General features: G+C 43.6%; 1 protein-coding gene across 3 annotated transcripts in view; it reads right to left on the bottom strand.

The window, feature by feature from the left end:
* Positions 1-23,326, bottom strand: part of Prmt3 (protein arginine methyltransferase 3) — a 75,762-nt gene that overhangs the window by 48,659 nt on the left and 3,777 nt on the right. For 2 of the 3 annotated variants that reach the window (XM_085682696.2, XM_085682698.2), the window contains 4 exons: positions 20,430-20,589; positions 19,042-19,183; positions 14,987-15,052; positions 6,150-6,271 (listed from right to left, as the gene is read on the bottom strand). In XM_085682696.2, coding sequence (XP_085538822.2) covers positions 6,150-6,271; positions 14,987-15,052; positions 19,042-19,183; positions 20,430-20,589 — 490 coding nt within the window. The remainder of the gene's footprint in view (positions 1-6,149; positions 6,272-14,986; positions 15,053-19,041; positions 19,184-20,429; positions 20,590-23,326) is intronic. The other variant, XM_085682697.2, reaches the window with a different exon arrangement.

The raw sequence follows: 23,326 nt of genomic DNA, 5'->3' as shown, positions 1-23,326 counted from the left end.
CATCAAAGAAGAGACTCGCCCTAACATCAGGGCATTACTGAACATTAAAGCATTCATTGTAAAGTACAGTTTGCTGAAGCACTTATCATGGGTGACCATGATCAGCAATACATGAAAGGCTATGGTTGCTCAGTCTCAGAAAATTATTATACCCCTCCCGCCAAGCTCCTCCCTCTCTGAGACCATCTTGAACTCACTATATAGCTGAGCCTGGTCTTGAACTCCTGGTAGATTTCTTTCTTTCACCACTTGTGAGATTTTTAGTCTGCAAACTGCTGCTAAGGTAATCATATGGAACACATGCTTCCTACCTGGCTTCTTTAAGTAAGTAGGCCTGTGGGTAGGTGTGGGGATAAGAGGGCTTCCCACTTGCAAGTTTGGTTCTCTTGAGGCCCCTGCTTACCGACACTTAAATTCAGACTGTAACATCAAAGCTATCTTCAAAAAAAAATTATGGAAGAAAAGAAAGAATGGGCAAAGCAATAAATAACTCATCAAGAGGTGTAGAAGGCCGCAACCACACTCTCCACCATAGATGGCGCTGCACCGCCAGGTGAGCTAGAAAGCCCACACGTGTTGGTATTTTTCCACTACTGTCCCCGCCTACTCCCGAGGCATTCACCTGGGATTATGGACAATTGACCAATCCAAGAGTGACACGTCCAAAGCAGGGTCTGTTTCCTATATAAGGGATGGGTTCCATCTTATCTGGGTCTCCGCCATGTGGCTTATGCTCTAGCTCCCAAGAGGATTAAAGCCATTTCTGCAGAAGGATCCTGTGTCCCGCGTGGTTCTTGCAGGCGAGACGGTAGCGTGGGACAAAGAGGGACAGTTTAGATGGTTTTCACAAAACAAAACAGGAGCAAGGGTATTGCTGGGTGATGGTGGCACACACCTTTAATCCCAGCACGTGGGAAGCAGAGGCAGGCAGGCAGGCAGGCAGATCTCTGAGTTCATGGCCAGCCTGGTCTACAGAGCAAATTCCAGGATAGCCAAGGCTACACAGAGAAGCCCTGTCTCGAAAAACAAACAAAAATGGGGGAGGGAGGGGTGTCAAGGGGAATTCTGTGGGCCCTACAACACTTATTAACAAACCCTGCAGATACTTCAAATGAGACCGTTACGTATGACTGATGCCAAAACAGCCTGGCATAACCACTTTGGAAGCCCGTCAGTCGGCAGGTGCATCTAGCCTGGTAACTCACTCTGTGGTTTATATCCCAGCCACGTGTGAGGGCGCATGTGTGAGAGGAGGCAGCAGACCGGTCAGGGAAGCCCGTCTGACTGGGGGAGGGTGGATTCGGAAGAGGAGATGATGCTTACTGTGTGTTTAGTTTCCTCTGTTCTGTGAACTTAGGAATTTTCCTGCTCACTCATGCTTCTCTATGTCTATACTTACCTATGCTGTATTTCAAGCAAAAACAAAAGAAAAAATTGCTTAGTTTTGAATTTTTCAAAAAAAAATACTTAGAAAATACTAGAGCTGCTTGCTATTTTCTAAAACACTGCATGCTTCTCAAAGGAGCAGGACCCCATCCACCCAGGCAGACACATCTTGGGAAGGCTGTGTGGAGACCAGGCCTGCTCTGTGACCAGCTATCTCTTCAGGCCTTTTACAATCTTGCAATGCTGTTAGCATCAGCAATCACTGCTCAGACACAGACATGGAGAGGAGAGAGAATATGATTCAGGCTACACAGAAGAGACAAAGTCCCGCCATCCTCAGGAACATAGGTTTAGATTGCTCCACACAGCTTTCAGCACCAGCTGACGTCCCCCACTCAGGAAAGGCCTACAGACTGAACTTAGAAACCCAAGTGCGGTCTATGCCTTACTTTGAGTCTAAAAGCATTCTAAATGAATCTCTTTAACAAAATGCTGTAAAACTGGGAAAGCTTCAATCTGTGGTGATACTTCCCTGTTTAAAAGAAAAGAACCCTTTAAGCAGTTCTCAATCCAATAAGCACTGAATTATCAGTTTGTTTCAGTATGGAAACTGCACTAGAGCCAAACCCTCCCCGCCTATTTCCTGCCTTCAGAGCAGTAATCTCGCCTGCTTTGTTACAATACTGGAGAGAGGACACTGAGCAGCATGTGTGCTGTGGGATCTCCAGAGCTGGCACTGGGAGAGGCCCCAGGGAGAAGAGAGCAGGCAGGAAACTAGATGGAAGAGGCAGAGGTCACACCAAGAGTTCAAAGGTGAGGCTGATGGAGTCAGATTTTCTTAAAGACAATGAAGAACCATTCATGTATCTTTACAGTAAGCAGTGTATGATTAAGCTTGCAATCCACTTTTGTCCAGTGATTTAGATATACAGACACGGTTAGCATTTTAAGAAACATGAGAAAATACACAAGTAGAAAGCAGACAGAGCATCAAGGGAATTTAGGATCAAGTGAGTGACACTTAAAAGTGGTGACAGATGGTCCTAAAATTCAGAGAAAAGTACACAGGTGTGCTACAAAAGTTGAAAGTAAGAACAGGTACAGCACTGTGAGCTTTCAGTTCAGTGAGCCCAAACCACATAGCTTTCATCTTTTGTTGCCCAAATGTATTGAATGACAATTAAAAATGTATTAATAAAAGCAGAGGTTTTATAAGAGGGTATCAGAAAACAAAAGATTCTGGCAATTTGATGGGGAAGAAAAAAATTCAGATCGGCAAACCCATGCAGGACCCAGCAGCACTCGAGTGCACAGCACACTGAATAAAGCCATTCTTCCCAGCACACACCCCGAGGGGATTAGAGGGACACGCGGTGGGTGTGCCAAAGGAGCTGAAACATGACTGTAAATATTGCCCTGACCAGGACACCTTCTCCACCCCTCAGACGCCAGACCTTCCCTAGTTCCTTTAGCCACAGATACATAATCCATTAAGAATAAATACACCTGGTTGATAAACAAAAGGGGAGGAGGATACACATCTCAGAAGTAGGCCCAGGACAAGGCTACTGCTTGGGTTCTCCACTCCCATGCATCGGCACACGGCTGTGGAATTACACAAATCATGACACAGCAAGTCAGTCTCTCCCACAGTAAAAACAGCAATGAAAACAATCATCAAATTCAAGCAGGCGAGGAAGCTCCACGCCCTAGGAGGGCAACTTGACTGTTGATGTCCTAGATGTTGAAAGTCAATTCATCTACTCACTCACCAGACAGGTGCCCATCAGACTAGAGCTGGCATTTCAGGAAGCCTGTGTCAGTTCTATTCAAAGTGTTGCTAAGTGTCCACCATCATTTTGTTTTGTATGTGGTTAGGGATGAGAAGATGAGAGATTCTAGAAAATACTTGTGTAAACGGGATAGACAGTAGGTTAAAACCGGCTGTGGTTATTCTTTTTATTCTGTCTGTGGTGTTGGGGTCAAGCCCCGGCCTCACATACGCTAGACAGATGCTTGGTGCTGAGCTACACACCTCTCCAGGCTTTTCTTATCATGCTGAATACATCAGACAGCGGCAACATCAAAGACTGCGCCTTCCACTTCACACTGGGGCTGCAAGTACCGCAATGTGAACATGAGATAGATCAGCTTTCCCATGAAAACTCTCCAGCTACATCAAAGTCTGAATGATAAGTTAGCTGTCCATGGCTGAGTCGGGGAGAACCAGAGAAATGGCAAAATATATCCAGCAGAGACGTGAGCGTGAGCACAGCATGTGACTGTTTGCCGGCGGAACAGCTTTGCTATCCTCATGTAAATTTACGTTTCTGAAATGATTACTCTCTGCACAGTTAAAAACATAATAGCAGGAAAGCAATTCCTTTCTCTTCCATGTTTCAGTTTTATTTGTCAGCATTAACACCTCTGCAATCCTAAGTACATTTTTCCCTTCAGGCAACCTCAGAATAGCTGACTGAACTATTTTAAACTTTGATACACCGATTTAAATTAAATAACTAAAATTATTTCACTAAAAGAAATGTTAGCAGTTTATTAATAAGTGGGAGAACCTACAGTTTGAGCACTGTAATAAGTTATTAGTAATGAATTTGAACTAAGAATCAAATACATGATTGATGATCCATTTACTGATATGGTGCATGAGATTACGTTAAAATTCTCCCACAAGAACAAATGAACAGGATAAGTAACAGGACAGGGCTGTGATACACAGAACATACTCAGAACTCCTGCAGCGGGCACGCTGACCATGTGTCATGTGCGGCTCAAACAGTGGCTTTAGTAGCTGACAGTTTCAAGAAAATTAAAATGTAAGTTTTAACAAAACATGCCTGTTTTCCTCTCTGTGGCACGAAGGACTAGCAGAACAATGCCTACAACGCAAGTCAAGCCAGCCCACCTAGCACAGTGAGCTAGAGAGCACACAGCCAGCCCACCTAGCACAATGAGCTAGAGACTACACAAACAGCGGTATTAGGATACAACTGTTGCCTCTGAACGTTCCCCGCTGGAAAAAACACACAGAAATCCTACAGCGTGACAAGATATTCGTTCAGCAAGCAGGCAGAGGCAGTGGCCTGCCGCAGCACTAAGAACTGGCGGGAAGTTACCTCCTCAGTCTCAGCTCCCACTACACAGATGCAAGAGAAGTATGCACAGGGGCACCACACTCTAAAACCTACCGCCTGCTCCAGACACCCTCCATGAGTGACAGGTCATGACAGAGTGCTGAGATGACCACAAAGCAAAAGAGACTAAAAAGAACGGCCCCCATGTATCACCGACACCTTCCTTTCCACTGCGTGTCAAGGCTGTGTTGCCGGCTGCTGGGGCTTTGGGGAAGTGCTTGGGTAATGAAGGCACAGCCTTCAAAAATGGCTAAGTCCACTGCATGATGTCACAGGGACATGGAACACAGAAGCAGGGACTAGCTGGGAGGAATAGGTCACACCTTGAAGAATAGGCCTTGCCCCCTGGATCTCCCCTGACCCACACCATCAAGTGAGTTTTCCTTCGCACCCTTCTGCCAAAGTATGAAGTATTCTGCCTCAACACTGGCATAACACAAATCCAGCTGACCCTGAGTCATGGCCTCTGAAACAGTGAGCTCATCATGGAACTGAAACCTGAACACGTACATAAAAATTAGGGCTCAGTAGGTAAGAGCACTGGCTGCTCTTCTAGAGGACACGGGTTTAGCTCTCAGCAAACAGTGGCTCACAGCTGTCCGTAACTACAGTTCTAGGGCTTCAATGCCCTGTTCTGGCTTCTGCAGGCACCAGGCATGCACACAGTACACACATGTATATATATATACAGGCACAACACCCATACACCCAATTTAAAAAAAAAACAACTAAAATAATGTTTTAAACATGGCTCTAAGTTTGAACACTGTACCTTGAGTACTGAAGCTCGGATATAATGAATGTGAACATGATCATGTCAAACACGTTTCTAAAGCTCTGGGAATGGAAACAAACTATCCTTTTCCATCATCCCAATAAAATATAAAACTCAATTGAAAGCATAAGTGGTCCAGTTCTGAAGGATTAAGCTGATGTTTAAAGGAGCAGGGTTTTGCACACTGGAACTCCAGACAAAAGTGCCTTCCTGTAATCTTACTACCAACAATGAATTTTTGTTACCTTTTCTAAAATAGTTTTTCGTTGGGATGGTGACTCTCATATTTGTTTGCACAAGCGATTGAGATAAGTGCTACAGAACCCCTAGAATGACAATGACAATACTTAACTTGTGCTTCATACAAATGAGAAATAAAAACCCTTACAAAACTACAGAATGGCATACACAGAGCCACAACTTCAGCTCACTTCTACTCATCCAGAATTAGTACAAAGGAGGACTATGGCTGACGTCAGAGAATAGAAACACAAGCTCCGTCTTTAATATAACCGCTGTGTCCTAAAGAAAGTATCACTGACGGATCTGTTCTGGAACGTCTTGTGTTACTATCATCCTATGAGAGTTCCTGGTTTTCTATTATAATCAGTACTCTAGGCCAAAAGAGGAAGAGAACAGTTCTCTAACAACTGTCAGGTGACTTGGAGCTAGCACGCCCAGCTCAAGACAACTTAAGAGTCTATTGTGTGGCGGACTTTTGCAAGAAAGACAAATATTTTGACTATTTTTTTACTAGACATTTACTAAAAATTAAGCAATGTGTATATTTTCAAATTCAGAATGAATTGTAAATCGAGAGTTAAATGTACACCTACCTTATGATATCCATAGCCTGATAGAGGATTTCAGACTGGTCAACTGCTATCACTTTTTTTGCCCCAGCTTTGGCAGCAAACATGGAGAGAATCCCAGTTCCACAGCCAACGTCCAGAACAATCTGGGAAATAAAGCAGCGACTATTGAAAAGGCTGATGTTCCCAACTGTACAAAATGTGAGAGTACTTTGGGATTGGAATACCTCTTGATAAAAAGTTTAACTTTATTGATTAAATATGGCATTTTTGCACAGAAACAAATTATTATGAGTTATCTTATTTAATAATGGTACAGTTGGCTATGGTCTTCTAAGTTAGGCCAACAATGCTAAATTAAGAGACACTTTGCACAAACTGAGCAATTCCATGGCCAATATAAAGGTGCTTTACCCTGCTTATTGCCAGAGTCTAACTGAGGCTCAATTTGGGTAGAAACAAGCCTTTCAAGTTTGAGCAAAAGGAACTAAAGTAGATCCCATACAATTTAAATAGTTACAAAGGCAAAGGAACACACAGAACACAAGGGGAAGTGACCAGAGGGAAGGGGTAGGGACTTGAGTGGGGAGGGGAATCTAATAAACACATTTTGTTTGAGAATATTACAGTGGTATCTAATGCCTTCTATGCTAACCTAAGAAATATCTGGAGGTAAACTGCTGGGCTTTAAATCTTTCATTGTGGTCTGAGGAAAATGGTTCAGAGGTTAACAGGCTGTTCTTCCAGAGGTCCTAAGTTCACTTCCCAGCAACCACATGGCAGCTCACAACCATCTATAATGAAATCTGGTGCCCTCTTCTGGCCTGCAGGCATTCATGCAGGAAGAATACTGTATATATAATAAATAAATCTTTTAAAAAAATAAATAAATCTTTCATTGTATGTGACACAATGCTATAAATTTGTCCTGATTATGTACCATTCCAGGGCCCATCTACTTTAAGTGCTAGGTACTGATCTCTATGACTTTTCTTTTAATATCACTGCAAACAAAATAATCTTGCAAGTTCCAAATAAAATTAAGCAAAACAGAGAAAAAGCAATAAAACATAGTGCAAGTATACATTGTGACTACATGTAGCATAATGGTGTGGCAAAAGCTCCCAAACAAGTTCATTTCTGTATTGGGGACAGAACCCATAGTATTGCCTTAAACATTCATTAAAATACAATTTGTTAAATTAGGAATAAAAGGTTGGAATGGGCCTGAGACACTTGATCACATGCTGCGCTGGCAAAGGCGAGGCCACAGATCCTCAGTCTATTGATGGAAGGACAGCTGCTACCAATATCACCCTGGGGAAGACCCAGGGGGACACAGTCAAGAATTCATCTTCTTTTTGTCAGAGTGGGGATCAAACCCAGACCGCATGAGCTGCATCCTAACCTTTGGTTTCCTGAAACTGGGTCTTGGTAGGTGGCTTAAGGTGGCCTGGAACTTTCCCTGAAGGCCAATCTGGTACTGAAATTGAAAATTCCTGTCACAAAACTGGGCGCATACGCCTTTAATCCCAGCACTTGGAAGGCAAAGGCAGGCAGATCTCGGAGCCCAAGGCCAACCTGGTCTACAGAGGGAGTTCCATAACAGCTAGGGCTATACAAAGAAACACACTCTTGATAAACAACAACAAAAGAGAGAGAAAACTGCTTTAACCTGAGTGCTGGGATCATAGGCACCCATGCCTCCACACTCAGCATGAATTAAAGTTAAATTCTATTCTCTTACATATACTTACTATATAAAGTAATTACTTCTAGTATAAAATATTTTTTAAAGTACAGACATTCTTCCATTGGATTATATGAACAATTAAAATGTATCAGGGAAAGATACTCCACACTGCCAGTCATTATGGAAATGCACATCTGAACAATAAGAACCTCTCAGACATGTTGGGATGGCCACAGGACAAAAAACTGGAGTTAGACAAGACTCAGAAGGGGAGCCCTTGTGCATGGCTGGGAATCAAAGAAAGAAAATCCACTTTAGATTTATTTATTTACTTACTTATTTATTATGCATACAGTATTCTGCCTGCATGTACCCCTGCAGACCAGAAGAGGGCACCAGATCTCATTATAGATGGCTGTGAGCCACCATGTGGTTGCTGGGAATTGAACTCAGGGCCTCTGGAAGAGCAGGCAGCACTGTTAACCTCTGAGTCATCTCTCCAGCCTGTACTTTAAAAACCTATGCGGCACCCTTTAAGGACTAAAACAAGGAACTACCACAGGATTTGGCAATTCTACTTCTGGGCACATCTCCAAACAAAGAGGATAGATTCCCAAAGGGCATCTCAATATCCATGTTAACAGCAACAGCGTCCACAACAGATAAAAGTGTATAGGTAACCTGACCATCCACAGACCGATGAATGGCTTGTAGGGGAATGTGCTACAGCTGTAGAGCTGCAGAGATAGTCTGACTTACTGGGAAGCCAGGCTATATTTAAAGCAGCAATAGGACAGTTCTGCAGGGGTAGAGCGGCAATAGGACAGCTCAGCCCTGGAGGACTATCAGGAAGCCAGCCTACCGAAAGCTGGGGTGCAGTTGTGATAGTTTCCCTGCAGGATATAGCGATTCTGCTCTTCTCCTGTAGGAGAAGTTCCTCCTTAAGGGAACTTCCCAGCAGAGCTCCAGCCCAAGATGTTTCTTCTTTCGCTAACACTCTGCTAAAGGGGAAGCCCCTACAGAACATAGCAATCTCCTCCGGCTAGAACGGCTCCAGCGAAAAGTTATTACTTTTTTTCTGCCAGGCCTTGCTCAGCCCCCCTTAAGGAGCTTTCTAGCAAGGTTCTTCTGTTCTGCTCTGCCTTGCTCAGGCCCCCTAGGGGAGTGTCTCAGCAAGGTTTTTCAGCTCAGACTCCTAAGGGACGTCCCAGCCAAGTTCTTCTAGTCTGTATCAGTGAATGAAGATCGTCATCCAAGGCTCTTTTGAGAAAGAGATTATTTGAGAAGGAGTCAGGAGAGTGGCTGCCTCTACCAGGGAGGGATAAATGGCAAATGGCAGAGAGGCTTAGATAGGGCTTCTTAGGGATGGAGTTTTTCCAGTGAGAAGAGGAATTAGTTACTTTTTCCCTGCTCAGGGATTGGTCAGTTTAGTTGGTCAGGGGCATAGAAGGCTCTGACTTTATGACCAAACTGTGTTTCTTTCACAGGTTCTTTTTAGCCTTTTGACTCTAATCTTAGGACCAGGGCATATGTCTTTAACTGGCTCTGATTCTAGAGACAACGTGTGTTTCTTTGACACTAATTTCAGAGTCTGGACACATGTCTTTAATCCTGGGTTCAGGGATAAAGATATTTCTTTCCCTGGCCCAGGTCTCAGATCCCGGGTGTGTGTCTTTTACTGGCTTTGGGTTCAGAGTCAGGGTGCTCAGTGGCTGGTTGGTTTCCTGCTCCAGCTGTCCCTTTTACCCTACATGGACAGCATGGCACATATAAATGTAATCAGTTTATCCAGCCTTAAAAAGGAAGGGAATTCTGTGACCCGCTCCAATATGAAGTCTTTGGAGCCACTGTGCTGTGTGAGAAGAGACAGACAGCAGGTGATTCTACTTATATAAGGCTCTTAGAATAGTCACAGCGATAAGGAAGAAGAGTGATGTACAGAAGCCAAAGGGAGAGAAGTGAAGGTCACCAACAGGTTGAGTTTCAGCTTTGCAAGATGAACACAGCTCTAGAGATAGATGGTGTGAAGGGTCGGTCACAGCAACTTGACTGTACTGAATACCACTCAACTGTATACTTAAAATGAGTAAGACAGAAAAATTTACCTATTATTTAATGACACTGGAAAACGGGAGAAGAAATGTTAATAAGAAATAATTTCTATAAAGAATAAATGCACAGAAAGATTTAGGATATACACAGCATAGTTCAATTAAGAATGTGTTTTCAGGCTGGAGAGAGTTCAGTGGTTAAGAGTGCTTGCTGGGCAATCATGAGGACTAGAGCTCAGACCCCAGCACCCATGCCACAAGCCCAGTGCTGCAGGCATGGAGCAGAGACAGGAGGGTTTCTGGGGCTTGCTAGCTTCCATCCAGTCAATTTTCCCTGAGCCCAGGTTCAGGGAAAGACTCTGACTCAGGGGAATGGGGTGGGGACACAACACAGGAAGATGCTTGATGCCCTCTTCTGGACTTGGATCTCTCTCTCTCTCTCTCTCTCTCTCTCTCTCTCTCTCTTTCTCTCTCTCTCTCTCTCTCTCACACACACACACACACACACAATCCTCATTTATCAAATGAGCAAAGTAAATTCCAAAGAGAGGAAGAAATAGGTCCAGGACCCCACAGCTGGTGAACCATGTGACTGGCTTCTGACCCAGGTCATCTGCTTCCTAAGCCTAATTACACTCTCCACTGAACTTCAGTAGCTAATTACATCTAGCTGATAATCTAGCTGATAGCTGATAGCCATCTAGCTGATAGCTGACAGGCAAAACCTGACAAACTCTGAAAAAGTGGTGAGAATAACAAAACAATTGGTGATATTTTATAAAGTGATAATGGAAATGGGTTTCCTTTTCTCTAAAATAAATAAATAATAAAGTGAATGAGCAGACTTTAACTGTAGATAGAAGTCCACAGCATAAAGAAGGCACCTGACTGTGGATTTCCTCAACGGACTCCAAACAAATTAATTATGAGCTCGTGAGAGGATGATTAAATGTCACCCAAAGTTAAATTAATTGAGCTACCTACCATATGGCCTCCACAGGAATTTTGAGAATTGAAACAATATTAAGGAAGGAAAGAGGACAGTGAGGGAGCAGGAAGGAAGAACATTTTTAATTACACCCATTGAAAAAACAGCAACGGTGCACTGTGTGTCTGTGAAGACAAATGGCAGGTGTGGAGGGCAGAGGACAACCTCAGGTGTGATCCTTGCCTTCTGCTAGTCTGGAACAACATCTCTTTGTGATCTGCTGCAGTGTGCCCCAGGCAAGCTGCCCAGAGCTTCTGGGAGTCTCCTGGCGCTGCCGAACCTGAGATGTGGGATATGCTTCTGTATACGTTTTGCTTTCACTGGTTGATGAATAAAGCTGTTTCAGCCAATGGCTTAGCAGAGTAAAGCCAGGCTGGAAGAAATAAAAAGAGAGAGTTGGCGGACTCAGGGAGATGCCATGTAGCTGCCAAAGGAGATAAGACATAGGGCAGAACCTTACTAGTAGGCCACAGTCTCGTGGCAACACCAAATAATAGAAATTGGTTAATTTAAGATGTAAGAGTTAGTTAATAAGAAGCCTGAGTTAACAGGTCAAACACTATTATAATTAATGTAGTTTCTGTGTTATTATTTGGGTCTGGGCAGCTGGGAAATGATAGAGCAGCCTCCATTTACAGATCTGCTCCTGCATCTAGTTTCACATGAGTTATAGAGATGCAAACTCACTGGTCGGGTCCTCATGCTTGCATGTGTAACCACTAAGTCATCCCCATCCCATAACAATACTTTGAAAAGCAAATCTCTACTATGCACTGTACAGTATAATAGAAGCTGGTGTTATAACATGAAGTCTACTTAATATATAAAAGTAATAAAATGCAGGAAAAATATACAATATCATGGACTTTTAAACCAAAGACATAAATAGCTAAAGGACCAAGCCACATACAAATGTGTGTGAATATCCACACTGTAACTAACAAGTCCCACCCCAACTACCATCTCTCCTGCACTGACACACTGCTTCTCAGCTGAAGAACAAGGCTCGCAAGCAATAGACTAGAACACAAAGTCTGGAGTTTTTTCCAATTCCGTGTTTTGAAGACGTCAATAAACCTCCCTGTTTGAAGTAAACTTCAGTAACAGGCAAAGCAGACAAATGGCACCTAGTCTCACAGTGTTGCACAATGACCTATGCATTATCAAATGCACTTAAATACGTGGTACTGCATCTTCTACAGCCACAGCCACAGTGCAAGAGGAGATAAAAGCTGTAGACAAATATATTTAATATTCTGAACCACAAAAAAGTATGCCTTTAATGTGCTTTAACAAAAATATTTTACATTGAAGTGACCTTTGAGAAACCACAAATGCTGAGTAAAATTCGGCACTGATAAAGTTAATGGCTAACACCTCAGGCAAAGCAGTAAGAAGGTGCTCACACAAACCTGCCATTTCCTTACCTGGACAGGCTCTCAATGAGAGAAGTAGAATGCCACAAACTGATCCACATAGTTTGCCATGGTTCACTGATAAGTCAAAAGTATCATGTTTTGTTTGTTTTTGTTTGACTGGTTTTAATTTTTTTTAATGATTTATTTATCTTTATTTAATGTTCATTGGTGTGAAGGTGTCAGATCCCCTGGAACTGGATTTTCAGGCAGTTGTGAGCTGCCATGTGGGTGCTGGGAATTGAACCCGGAAGAGCAGTCAGTGCTCTTAACTGCTGAGCCATTTCTCCAGTCCCATTGTTTGACTATTTTATGTGTGTCTGTGTGCATATGTGCATGCACATGTATGTCCAGATGTACATTTACATGTATGTTTATTAGTACATAGTGGCCAGAGATTGACTTGGGGTACCTTACTCTACCACTCACCACCACTGGAGCCCAGAGTATCGGATGACTCGACCTGCTAGGTAGGCAGCTTGCTTCAGGGAACCCATCAGTGCCTCCAGTGTACTTGCCACAGCCCTTGGTAATGACATGGATGCTGGGAATGTGCACTCCAGTCCTCCTGTTTTTGTGGCAAGTGCTTTATCACTGATCCATCTCCCTGGCTACTCCCCCCTCCAAACACAAACAGATACACAGCACACAGATACACAGCACCGCCACAAAGAAACTAGAAGCAAGTCGTTGCGTACAGGTTCATGAACTTAGTAAGCACTCTTCCTAGCCAAAAGTAACATTTCAAAAGACTAAATCCTCTGATAACTAGTATCTGAACCCTTCTACTCCAGAGTGCACTGAGAGAAAAACTTCTAAATCACTTCAGTTCCTACGGCATTTATATCACAAAGAAATGAGAAGATGAGCTGGACGGTGGTGGCGCACGCCTTTAACCCCAGCTCTTAGGTTGCAGAAGCAGGCAGATCTCTGTGAGTTCGAGGCCAGCCTGGTCTACAAGAGCTAGTTCCAGGACAGGATCCAACGCTACAGAGAAACCCTGTCTCAAAAAACCAAAACCAATAAATAAATAAATAAATAAATAAATAAATAAATAAATAGATGGCTCAAAGATGAGGGTGCTCTGACAATAGCAATCGTCAATCAGGAAAGATTCTAAAGTTCAGTCTGTAGGTGAGGCACACACCAATTCCCATGTGACCGGATCCTACAGCAGGCTCCTGTCTGGTTAGACAAGGACCTCTTCATTTCTACAGTTTACTAGGTTAAGAATAAAGTAAAAATAAATAACAAACTGCAATTAACCAAATTAGAACTATAAAGTGACATTTTCATGGGGCCATCACATCGACAGGTACCTGCACACACACAGTATACATACAAACAAGTAGGTATATACATGCACACATTAAAAAATTAAAACTTAAAACAGAAAGCCATTCCAGATATGTCCCAGTGTGAAAACAGAAGCGGCTCTAACGAGGAAGGTCTCCACTTTCTGTTCCTCCACGACAGAAAGCCCAGGAATTAACCCACAGGCGCTTGAAGATGGAGAACTGGAAACACCTGCATGCTCTCAATGTAGAGGCTTGAAGCAAGAACAATGGAGGGAAACTCCAGGAAAGGGACCAGACGGCAGGATGGTAACTCCTGACTAGATTAGCGGTAATGTCTAATAAAGACAAACAGAAACAGGATGCTTTGGGACAGAGTGGAGGGAAGAAAATGTAAGAACTTGTGAGGATTACTTTACATACATACACACACACACACACACACACACACACACACACACACACACATACAGACATGCATACACACATGTACATACAGAGACACACACAAAGAAACACTCAGATGTGTACAAACTCATGTGCACACGTGTACAAAAAGAGAGACAGATATGCAAAGACACATACAGAGTATGTGATCATCTTTTAAATAAACAACATGGCTGTCAAGATGGCTCAGCAGCAGGTAAAGGTGCCTGCGACCAAGCTTCAATCTGATGCCTGAGAACCACATAGTGGAAGAAAAGGATGGATTTGTCAAGTTGTCTCTGCTCCATGCACGTGCGTGCACACACACACGCACACGTACATGCACACGAGCAGCTAGTGAGATACATAGCTCAGTAGATAAAGGTACTTGCTGCCAAGCCTGACAACCTGGAACCTACATGGCAGAAGGACAGAACTACCCTCTGACCACCACATGCATTCTGGGGAACACATATACCCACCCCACCATACACAATACAAAATATAAAAGAGAGAGAAAAAAAGATTAAGTAAAATGCAGTAAACTTTTTAAACAAATTAGACAATCCTAAAACTGATTACAAGATGCCCCATAAAGCAAGCAATTCACAAAGGACTAAACCCTACAGAAAAAAATCTAGCTTGCATAAATTTCACTCTAGTCACCATTATGAATTTTTAACTATACAGCACAGTGGAATAATAATTAAGAGTGTACTTTGCCATGGGGTATAACCAATATATTCCAAGCACAAACAAATCACCATAAATCAAATATTATAGTCTAGACTAACTGGATAGGTGAAGTTTAACGAGGCTCTATTTCTGTAATGAATGACGTCTTGCTTTACAAAAGAGTCCTGAATGGCAGCCCCATCAGCATCTTGGACAGCAGAATGCAGCATCACACAGCAGAGCAAAGGCTCCTGAGAAGCAAAGCCCGAGTCAGTCATCCAGTCATCCAGGAGGGCCAGTTCAGCGACTCTCACTCACCTTATCTTTGAAGATATGTGGATTTTGGTATATGAAATCTCTGTAGCTTTCTGTGCGGACTTTGTCCTAGAAGAGAAAGCAAAGCACTGTGTTTACAGGGACAATCTGAGCAAATTAATTCTATGAACTTATGGCTACTGTATTATACACTGCTAGCTTCCACAGTTAGGTTCTGCCTGGGAAACTGAGCTATTTAATTTTTTTTCTTTCTAAAAGAAAACAATAAAGAACAAAAATTGCAACAACACATAAATTTTTTTATATAAAAAGTGACAGTGAAAGTCAGATCTAGTCATTAGTTTGAAATGTGCATGTCTTTCTCTTTCCACAGTCACCGTCAGGCTCAGGAGATGAGAAACACTAAGAGAAGGACCTGTCCGCTGAGCCCGGCTCCCTGCACTGGAGCTAGGGACAAGGATCAGAAAAACAGAACGTGAAAAGGTGAGGTGCACGGGGATCGCGGATCCACACTGCTGAAGTTCTTATAAGAAAGCCGCATCAGCATCGGATTTATAGCACTACTTTGTTTCTAGAAATGTCTGCAGTGGGAAATGATGCTTCAAAGCCTGTCGGCCTAGATGGAAATCGTGTGAGCCTTGCAGTGCACACGACCAGACTCCACGCTCAGGAGTTTCTCGTAAGCTGTGACCATGCAGGCCTGCAGCATTCTCACACTCTGCACCCCTAAGTCAGACACACACAGCCTGCAGGTGACGGGGGAGGGCTCAGCAGCCAGTGAGGAAAACTGAGTGCACTAAAAACAGGTGCCACCAAGTGAGAGATTCTAGCTTTGGGTTTCACGTAAAAATAAAAACAGTCTGCTGGTAGTGGCACATGCCTTTAATCCCCGCACTCAGGAGGCAGAGGTAGCAAGATCTCTGTGAGTTCAAGGCCAGCCTGGTCTACAGAGTGAGTTCCAGGTCAGTCAGGGCTACACAGAGAAACCCTGTCTCAAATAACTCAAAAAAAGTAAGTAAATTAATTAAATAAATAAAAATAGTAGACTCTATGTTACCTCACTTTGAAGGATTTAGTCAAATGAGAACTGAGAATACTTCAGACAAATAACCAGATCTGTCCTAAGCCCACTTGACCTTGTTATCTTTCCCTACATAATGTACACAGTGACCTGTCTTCCCACTTCTCCATAAGACAACAGGAAACTTACATTATCAAAGACAATTACTCCAAAATTCTCCAATAGGCCTCCTCCAAAATTAATTTCCTCTTTTTGGGGGTGTAGGGGCAGTCCACTAAATCTAACTAATGTTGGGTAGGGGGCAAATTAGAGAGGAAGAGGGCAGGTAAGATTATGTATTATGTATATGCATATGTACATTGCATATATACATTGTATATGTATGAGAAATTCTCGCTGGGCAGTCGTGGTACACACTTTTAATCCCAGCACTTGAGAGGCAAAGACAGGCGGATCTCTGTGAGTTCAAGACCAGTCTGGTCTACAGAGGGAGTTCCAGGACAGGATTCAAAGCTACAGAGAAACCCGGTCTCAAAAAACCAAAAAAGAAATTCTCAAGAATAAAAACAAAAAACACTAATAAATAAAAATAACGTGCCCCTTTCAAAGGACACCACTTTGTACATTTTCTGCTGAAACAACAGACTTCAGAGTGTGCATCAGTCACAGGTGCAGCAGCTCGGAAGGCTCGGACCCATCACCCCGTCTTTCCATGCTCCAACTTCATCACAGCAGCCCAACTGCAGGCACTGCTTCCTGGCTGAGCTCTGCTCCCCGTGGCCTCAGCCACCGTCTGTGTTGTTCATAAGCTCATCACACGGAGCCTTGGCTGAATAACTGACCCTTGCTAGAAAAACCCACAATCATGAATAGGAAAGCTACTAAAGAACTCGCCTTAAACACTGTTTAAAAGCCAGGATGGCAGTGAAGCCTGTGACCCTGCAGCACGTGGCGTGGCAGTGGGTGTTGAAAGGTCAAGTCATCCTTGGCTACACAGAGAGTCTAGGTCAGTCTAGGCTATGGAGACCCTGCCTCAAACAAACAAAACAACAACAAAGAAAATCTTCAAAACAGAAGTTCTGAAGATTTACTCTAACAACTAACGTTAGACTAACGTGAGTACAGAGTAAAACCCGGAGTGCATCTTTCACACCAACCAGAAGACAGGAACAAACCAGAGCTCGGATACACAGGAGCCCCGTGTGGAGGTAAGAGCCGCCCAGCAACATCCCTCCAGACAATCCACTCCAGATGAGCCTCAAGCCTCGCGCTACAATTTTATATCCCCACATAACACCTCAAGGTGCACTGGCAGAGGAAGGGGACACAAAGCCCAGGCGAGATGCAGGTACCCACATTCCATGCTATGAAACAGCACGGGGATCAGCACACCCACACACCAGACAGCAACCGCCACAGCACACACAGGCAGACCGGGGTGCAGCTCAGATCTGTACCACAGCCAACAACCCCTCTTCAAGGGCCCAAAGTAGCAAGGGCTATCTAAAGTTCATTTAAACTACACCCTGTCTACTGTGTCTTTAAACAATTACATTCATCCAAACCCTAGAAGTGAGATTACAATTACGATAAAATGTCTGCACCCAAATAAGAAAACCCGCCAATCAGTCTATAAATGCTTTAAGTTAATGCTTTAAATACGTTAAGTGCTTCCCAATGTGAAATTACTTGTCAGAATTAGGTAGGTTTTCTATAGCAAGATACCACCGAATAGTTTATTTGTGCTGAAAGCTGTTCAGGTGAAAAACAGGAAATACAGCCTGCTCCAAGGCGTGCCTACTTCTTAACTTAGTCAATATCAAACCCACCAACATCTCCAAGAGCAATCCTGTAGCACAGGAAGAGAAACTAAGTCGGAGACAGTGCCTAAGTGATCCTCTAAAAGTAAAGAACCTCTCAGTGGAGTCTCCGTTCGCACTGGTCACGTGTCAGTCTCTAGTTGCTGGCACAGGCACAGGAGTCCTAGACAGGGCTAGCTCCATTTGAAGCAAAGCAGCCTTCTCTCCTCACTGCAGTAGAAAGGCTTCCATTGGCAACTTCAGTGACCAGGACCTGTCTGCAAAGGCCGCCCAGGTTCCACGCCAGATACAGGGGGCATGCAGCACTAAGTTGACAGGGATCTAAAACAACCAACTGGGCTTAGGTGGTACTTTATCATCTTCACAGAAACTATTCTACCCCGAATATGAAGAAGCATGGTGTTGTGGGATATTTGATCACACTGTGAAACTCTGAGACTGTGTTAATAAAATTAACTTTGGGTGGGGGCAGCCACAGACTAGGTGACAAGAACTAGCCATACAGAAGACACACAGGAAGGAATAGAGAAAGAGGAATAGAGAAAGATTTAGAGATTCGCAGCCTTTTTTGATCAGGGACATGTGGAGAGAGATGTGCTTGCTGAGTCTGCAGTTAAAAAAAGGCAGGTCAGCTGGTCGTTCCTCCTTCACTTCTCTGAACTGTCAGGTTTTACTCTCATTCCTGTAATCTGCAATAGTTGGTAAATGTACTGTAAGTAGGTGAAGTCAGAAACTACTTCTCTCTTATATGGGCATCACTACTACGACTATTAAACATGAACAGATTCAAATATCAGTGCTGACCACACTAGGAAACATCTCTACATTATCAGTGATTCTGTGGGTGTTAAGTCAGCTATACCATGAGTACTGTGAGAACTACTGAAATTAACCTTAAGATAACTGCTTGCCCAAATTAAGTCAGCACTGCTATTTTAAAAACTGAAACTGTTGCTTTTCCAGGTTAAAAAACAAACATGTCATTTAATTCCGACTTAACATGGCAGATGTTCCTGGAAAGACCAGAACCACAAAGCAGTTGTTTTTTTCCAATGTCCAATTTCAAGTAAAAAAGTGGCTTCATAAAGAGAAGATGGACACTGCCTTCAATAGGGTTCACAGGGACCTGACACCTTTGTAATCTTTTCATCTGAGGAACAGTTATCTAAGCACCAGAGGTGTACACACACACACACACACACAGGCTCGCTCTTAAGTAATAAGGCCTATCCTGTAGGGTTCTCCCTCTGTCCAACCTTTAGCATTTCTTCATGTATTCCATAATGCCCGTAAGAGCTGAAGTAGACACCATCTTCATCCTCCTGCAGGTCTACAATGGCAGTCGTGGAGGAGCAGGTTCTGACATCTACGTTCATCACAAAGTCCTGAGCAAATTGTCTGTAATCAATTTGAAATACACCCTTGAGACAGGTTTACTGGACCATGAGAAAGGGAAGGCTGGAGGGTGAGGAAGGGGAGGGGGACTGGGACAGCGTGCCCAGAATCTGAAATCCTGTTCTAGCTCAAGCCCCGACAGCGCCCCCTGCTGGATCTGAAGCAATGTCTGGGTACACTGCTTTATTCAAATATTTTTCCTACTGTTCTAAAAATTCTTTTTAGCATCTAAATCAATGGAGCCTGTTTCAACTTTGAGCAGAAAGCAGACCCAAGTCAGCGGACCCTACCCACTCCAGTTCCCACAGTCAGCTGGTGACAGACTAGTGATCTACAAGGTACACAAGAGGGCGGAGGACAGAACAAAGCTGAGCTGGTGATGGGGGACAAAACTCCCAGCATAAAAGTCAGAAACAAGGAACTTGATGGACTCTGCTCTGCCTGGCACCAGACATTCTGGCCAGCCGTCACATAGGAACTCGGGTACTAGCAACCAGCTTACAGATCCAGAAGGTGGCAGCTGGGAGATGGGCACACTACGGGTGCACATGAGAAGGCCTGGGCCACCTGTAGACTACCGAGCGCCCCCAAGAGATGCAGGTCTCCTGGAGAATGAGAACTCGGTGGGGGGTGAGGGGGAGGCTACCCTATCTCTCTGGTTCTTTGAATAATTCTACACTACTATCACATTTTGCTTTTTAAAGACAATATTTCAACACTTTTTCCCAATACCTAAAAAAAAAAAAAATAATAATTCTTCTGTTTCTGAAAAATTAGGATAGGACAATTAAAGAGGAGAAACCAACTAAAAATAAGAAACCTGAAAAGCAGGAAATATTAAAAACAAATATTTACGAGGAAATTAGAAGAGCCACACAAGCAAAGTAACTATGGAGTATTTACAAGTAGATAAAAATGTAGTTCTAGGGGCTGGAGAGATGGCTCAGAGGTTAAGAGCACTGGCTGCTCTTCCAGAGGTCCTGAGTTCAATTCCCAGCAACCATATGGTGGCTCACAACCATCTGTAATTTGATCTGGCTCCCTCTTCTGGCATGCAGACTGAACACTGTGTAATAATAAAATATTTAGAAAAAAGATTAAAAAATGCAGTTGTACAGTAATCTGTATTCACACGCTATGAAATGCTGCGAGTCTTTAATACTCCTAAAATAAGCATATCCACTGAGTGTCTAGCATCCCAAGTGTTCTTGGTACATCTAAGGCAGTGCTTGGTTGGACAGGCATTTACTTCATCTTTTGCAGATCCTCGCGTGCTCGAGCCAAGGCAGCCTCCGCAGACAGCGCCCGCGCCTCCATCTGCTTCAATTTTTCAACAATGGATGTACTTTCACTGAGTCCATTGGGGTACGAGAAGGGAGTCGACACCGGCTCATAAAGATCTTCTACATCTAAAAGGTACAGACATCATTATCAGGTTACCTCACAACAGCAGTGGGGACAAACAAGCCTAAGTGCCAACCATGAGCAAGTGAGAAAAACTATTCACATACCTGACATCCAAGCTCTCTGATTTGATCGCATGGAGTATGAGAGTCTGCTTTTCATTAGCCAGCTAAACTGAGCATGAGCATGCACGGACACACGGAACCAAACACAGGGAGAGCTTCCAGGGTTTACCAGTAAGCTCTCAAGTGTGTGCATATTATACCACATCTCACTCTCAAAACAACCTGATACGCAAACAGTTATTCCTACTTCAGACAGAGGGAAAATAAATTTCAAAAAAGCTAAGTGACCAACTCAAAAGTCATACAGTTATTTCTTGGAGAAGAGAAAACTCAACACCTGCCTTACCAGCCCAGGTTCTTGACCCTTACAGAGCCACCTCTCAGTCTGTGTCCTTAGCCCCAGAATGGCAGATAGCATGTGCAGACACATAGGCAATCCTGCTGGGTGCAACAAGAATGAGCCTGGAGGGTAATGTGTGAAGGAAAACACACCAACACCAAAGGGCAAACACAAAATCTCACTCAGCAGTGCATTTACAGAGGCAGAGAGAGAGTTGTGCCGCCATAGGCCAGGGTGGTAAGCTTTCGCTTCAGGTGAACACATTCAGGACATCTCACACATGTGACTATAGCGGATGCCCTGCTGCACAGTGAAGTGTGCCAACACAGCAGACTTTAAGTGTTCACATCACACGTAAAATGGTAGGTAAATGCTTGACTGCAGCAATCATTTCATAATACCTATGTTCACAGGATCCCAATCCTGCACCCCAAAGGTTATATTCAATCACACCTTCACCAAATAAGGAAGACAGGTCATTCCTTAAGGACTTCCGTATATCCAAAACCTTCCCATCCCGGGCAAAACACTAATATTTTATTACTGATATTATGATGCAGCAAAAATCTTAGGTGAAAAAAAAAACCTATCCTATTGGGAAGTCGTGGTGCTGTCTTTATTCCCAGCACTTAGGAGGCAGAGGCAGGTAGATTTCTATGAGTTTAAGGCCAGCCTGGTCTACAGAATGAGCTCCAGGACAGACAAGGCTACACAGAAAAACTCTGTCTTGAAAAACAAAAACAAAACAAATTTTGACTTAATCTTAATTGTGTCATTAACTTCTAGCATACAAACAACCGTGCAAACAGAGATGGAGCCAGTCATTCTTCAGCAACCCCAGAGTCAGCAGCAGATCAACTTTCAGGTCTAGCTAATGCACAAACACTGATGGCGCTGTTCTCCATGCAGAACTGGGGACAGTACTCCGCCCCGTTCAGGTTTCTGCCGTGATACTTATGAAGACACTTCTTCAGGGTTGGGACCCAAAGCCAAGCTAACCAGGACACACTGCTTCTCCAGGAGATGTGAGACACACACAGAGCCGCACCACTGACCTCCATTCAGAGACAGAGAACAGAGCCATCTCATGCATTTGAACACTCAGTCCCCAGCTGGTGCACTATTCAGGATGTTATAGATCCTTTAGGAGGTAGAGCCCACTACAGGAGTAAGTCACTGGGAGTTTTATTTATTTGTATTTATGAGTATGTGTATCTGCTAGTCTGCGTGTGCATCATATACAGGCACTAACAGAGGCCAGAAGAGGGTAGCATATCCCTTGGAAATGGAGTTACAGTTGGTTGTGACCTGCCATGTGGGTACTGAGAACCAAAGAGGCAGTGTATGTTCTTCACCTCTGGGCCATCTCTCCAACCCCATTCTAAGCCTCATCCACTCTAGACTTTCCCTACCAGTGTGGGATGAGCCTCTCAAATGGTCAACCAGAATAAGCCGCTCCTCCTTCCAACTGCATCTTTTGAGTACCTGATCACATCAACTACAAAACCAATACAAATCTTTACTTGGTATTTTGTTTCCAAATTCAAGCTGTTTGGCAAGCTTGGTTTTAATTTGGCTACAATAAAAATTAGTCATAATTTAATACTAATATGCAGCACGGTTCAGTGATGTTAATCTTATAAACTGAAGGGAAAGGGAAGCAATAAACAATAGCAGCCCTGGAGGAGGTGGCCCAACTGCATGAAGCACTGAGTACTGTGGGAAGCAGAACTCTGGAATTCATAGAGAACACGCCTGTTCTCTTTAAGAATATATTGCTCCAAGTGTGGTTGCCCACAATTTATTCAGCCACTCTCTTTTGAGGGGGGCATTTACTTTCTTTCCGTATTTTGAAATAAGCTACAATGCTGCAATAAATAATTCTGTGTGTGTCTACTTGGAATGAGAGAGCAACACAAGGTTTGGGAGTAAGAATGCAGTCTTGTTGGGGCTGGGAGGGCTTTGAGGTCAAACCTAGGATATGAGAGGCAAGCACGCATTGGCTCCATTGGCTCAGCTACATCCCCAGGCCTGAGGTTCATTCTTTCTGTGAACACTGACAGCCTGCGGAGGTCCTCAGAGATGAAGCCATTATCCAGAGGGTGGCGCTACAGAGGAGGCCTGAAAGTGAACCTTCTCTGAACCATGTTTTCCGTATCATACTACAGAGCCATCATAAACAAGACACAGAAATAAATTAACAACAACTAAAGACAACCAAACCAAGATGCTATAATTGCTATAATAAAAAACATATGAATACAGTCTCCTGAAATGATCACGTGACTGTCATCACTGTGGTACTGCAGTAGTCAATCCCATTACTACAACTGAAGA

This window comes from Myodes glareolus, chromosome 24 (genome assembly GCF_982192425.1).
Source record: "Myodes glareolus chromosome 24, mMyoGla1.1, whole genome shotgun sequence".
NCBI lineage: Eukaryota > Metazoa > Chordata > Mammalia > Rodentia > Cricetidae > Myodes > Myodes glareolus.
Note: the sequence above shows the minus strand (reverse complement) of the source record. Positions and strands in the feature narration are given on the sequence as shown.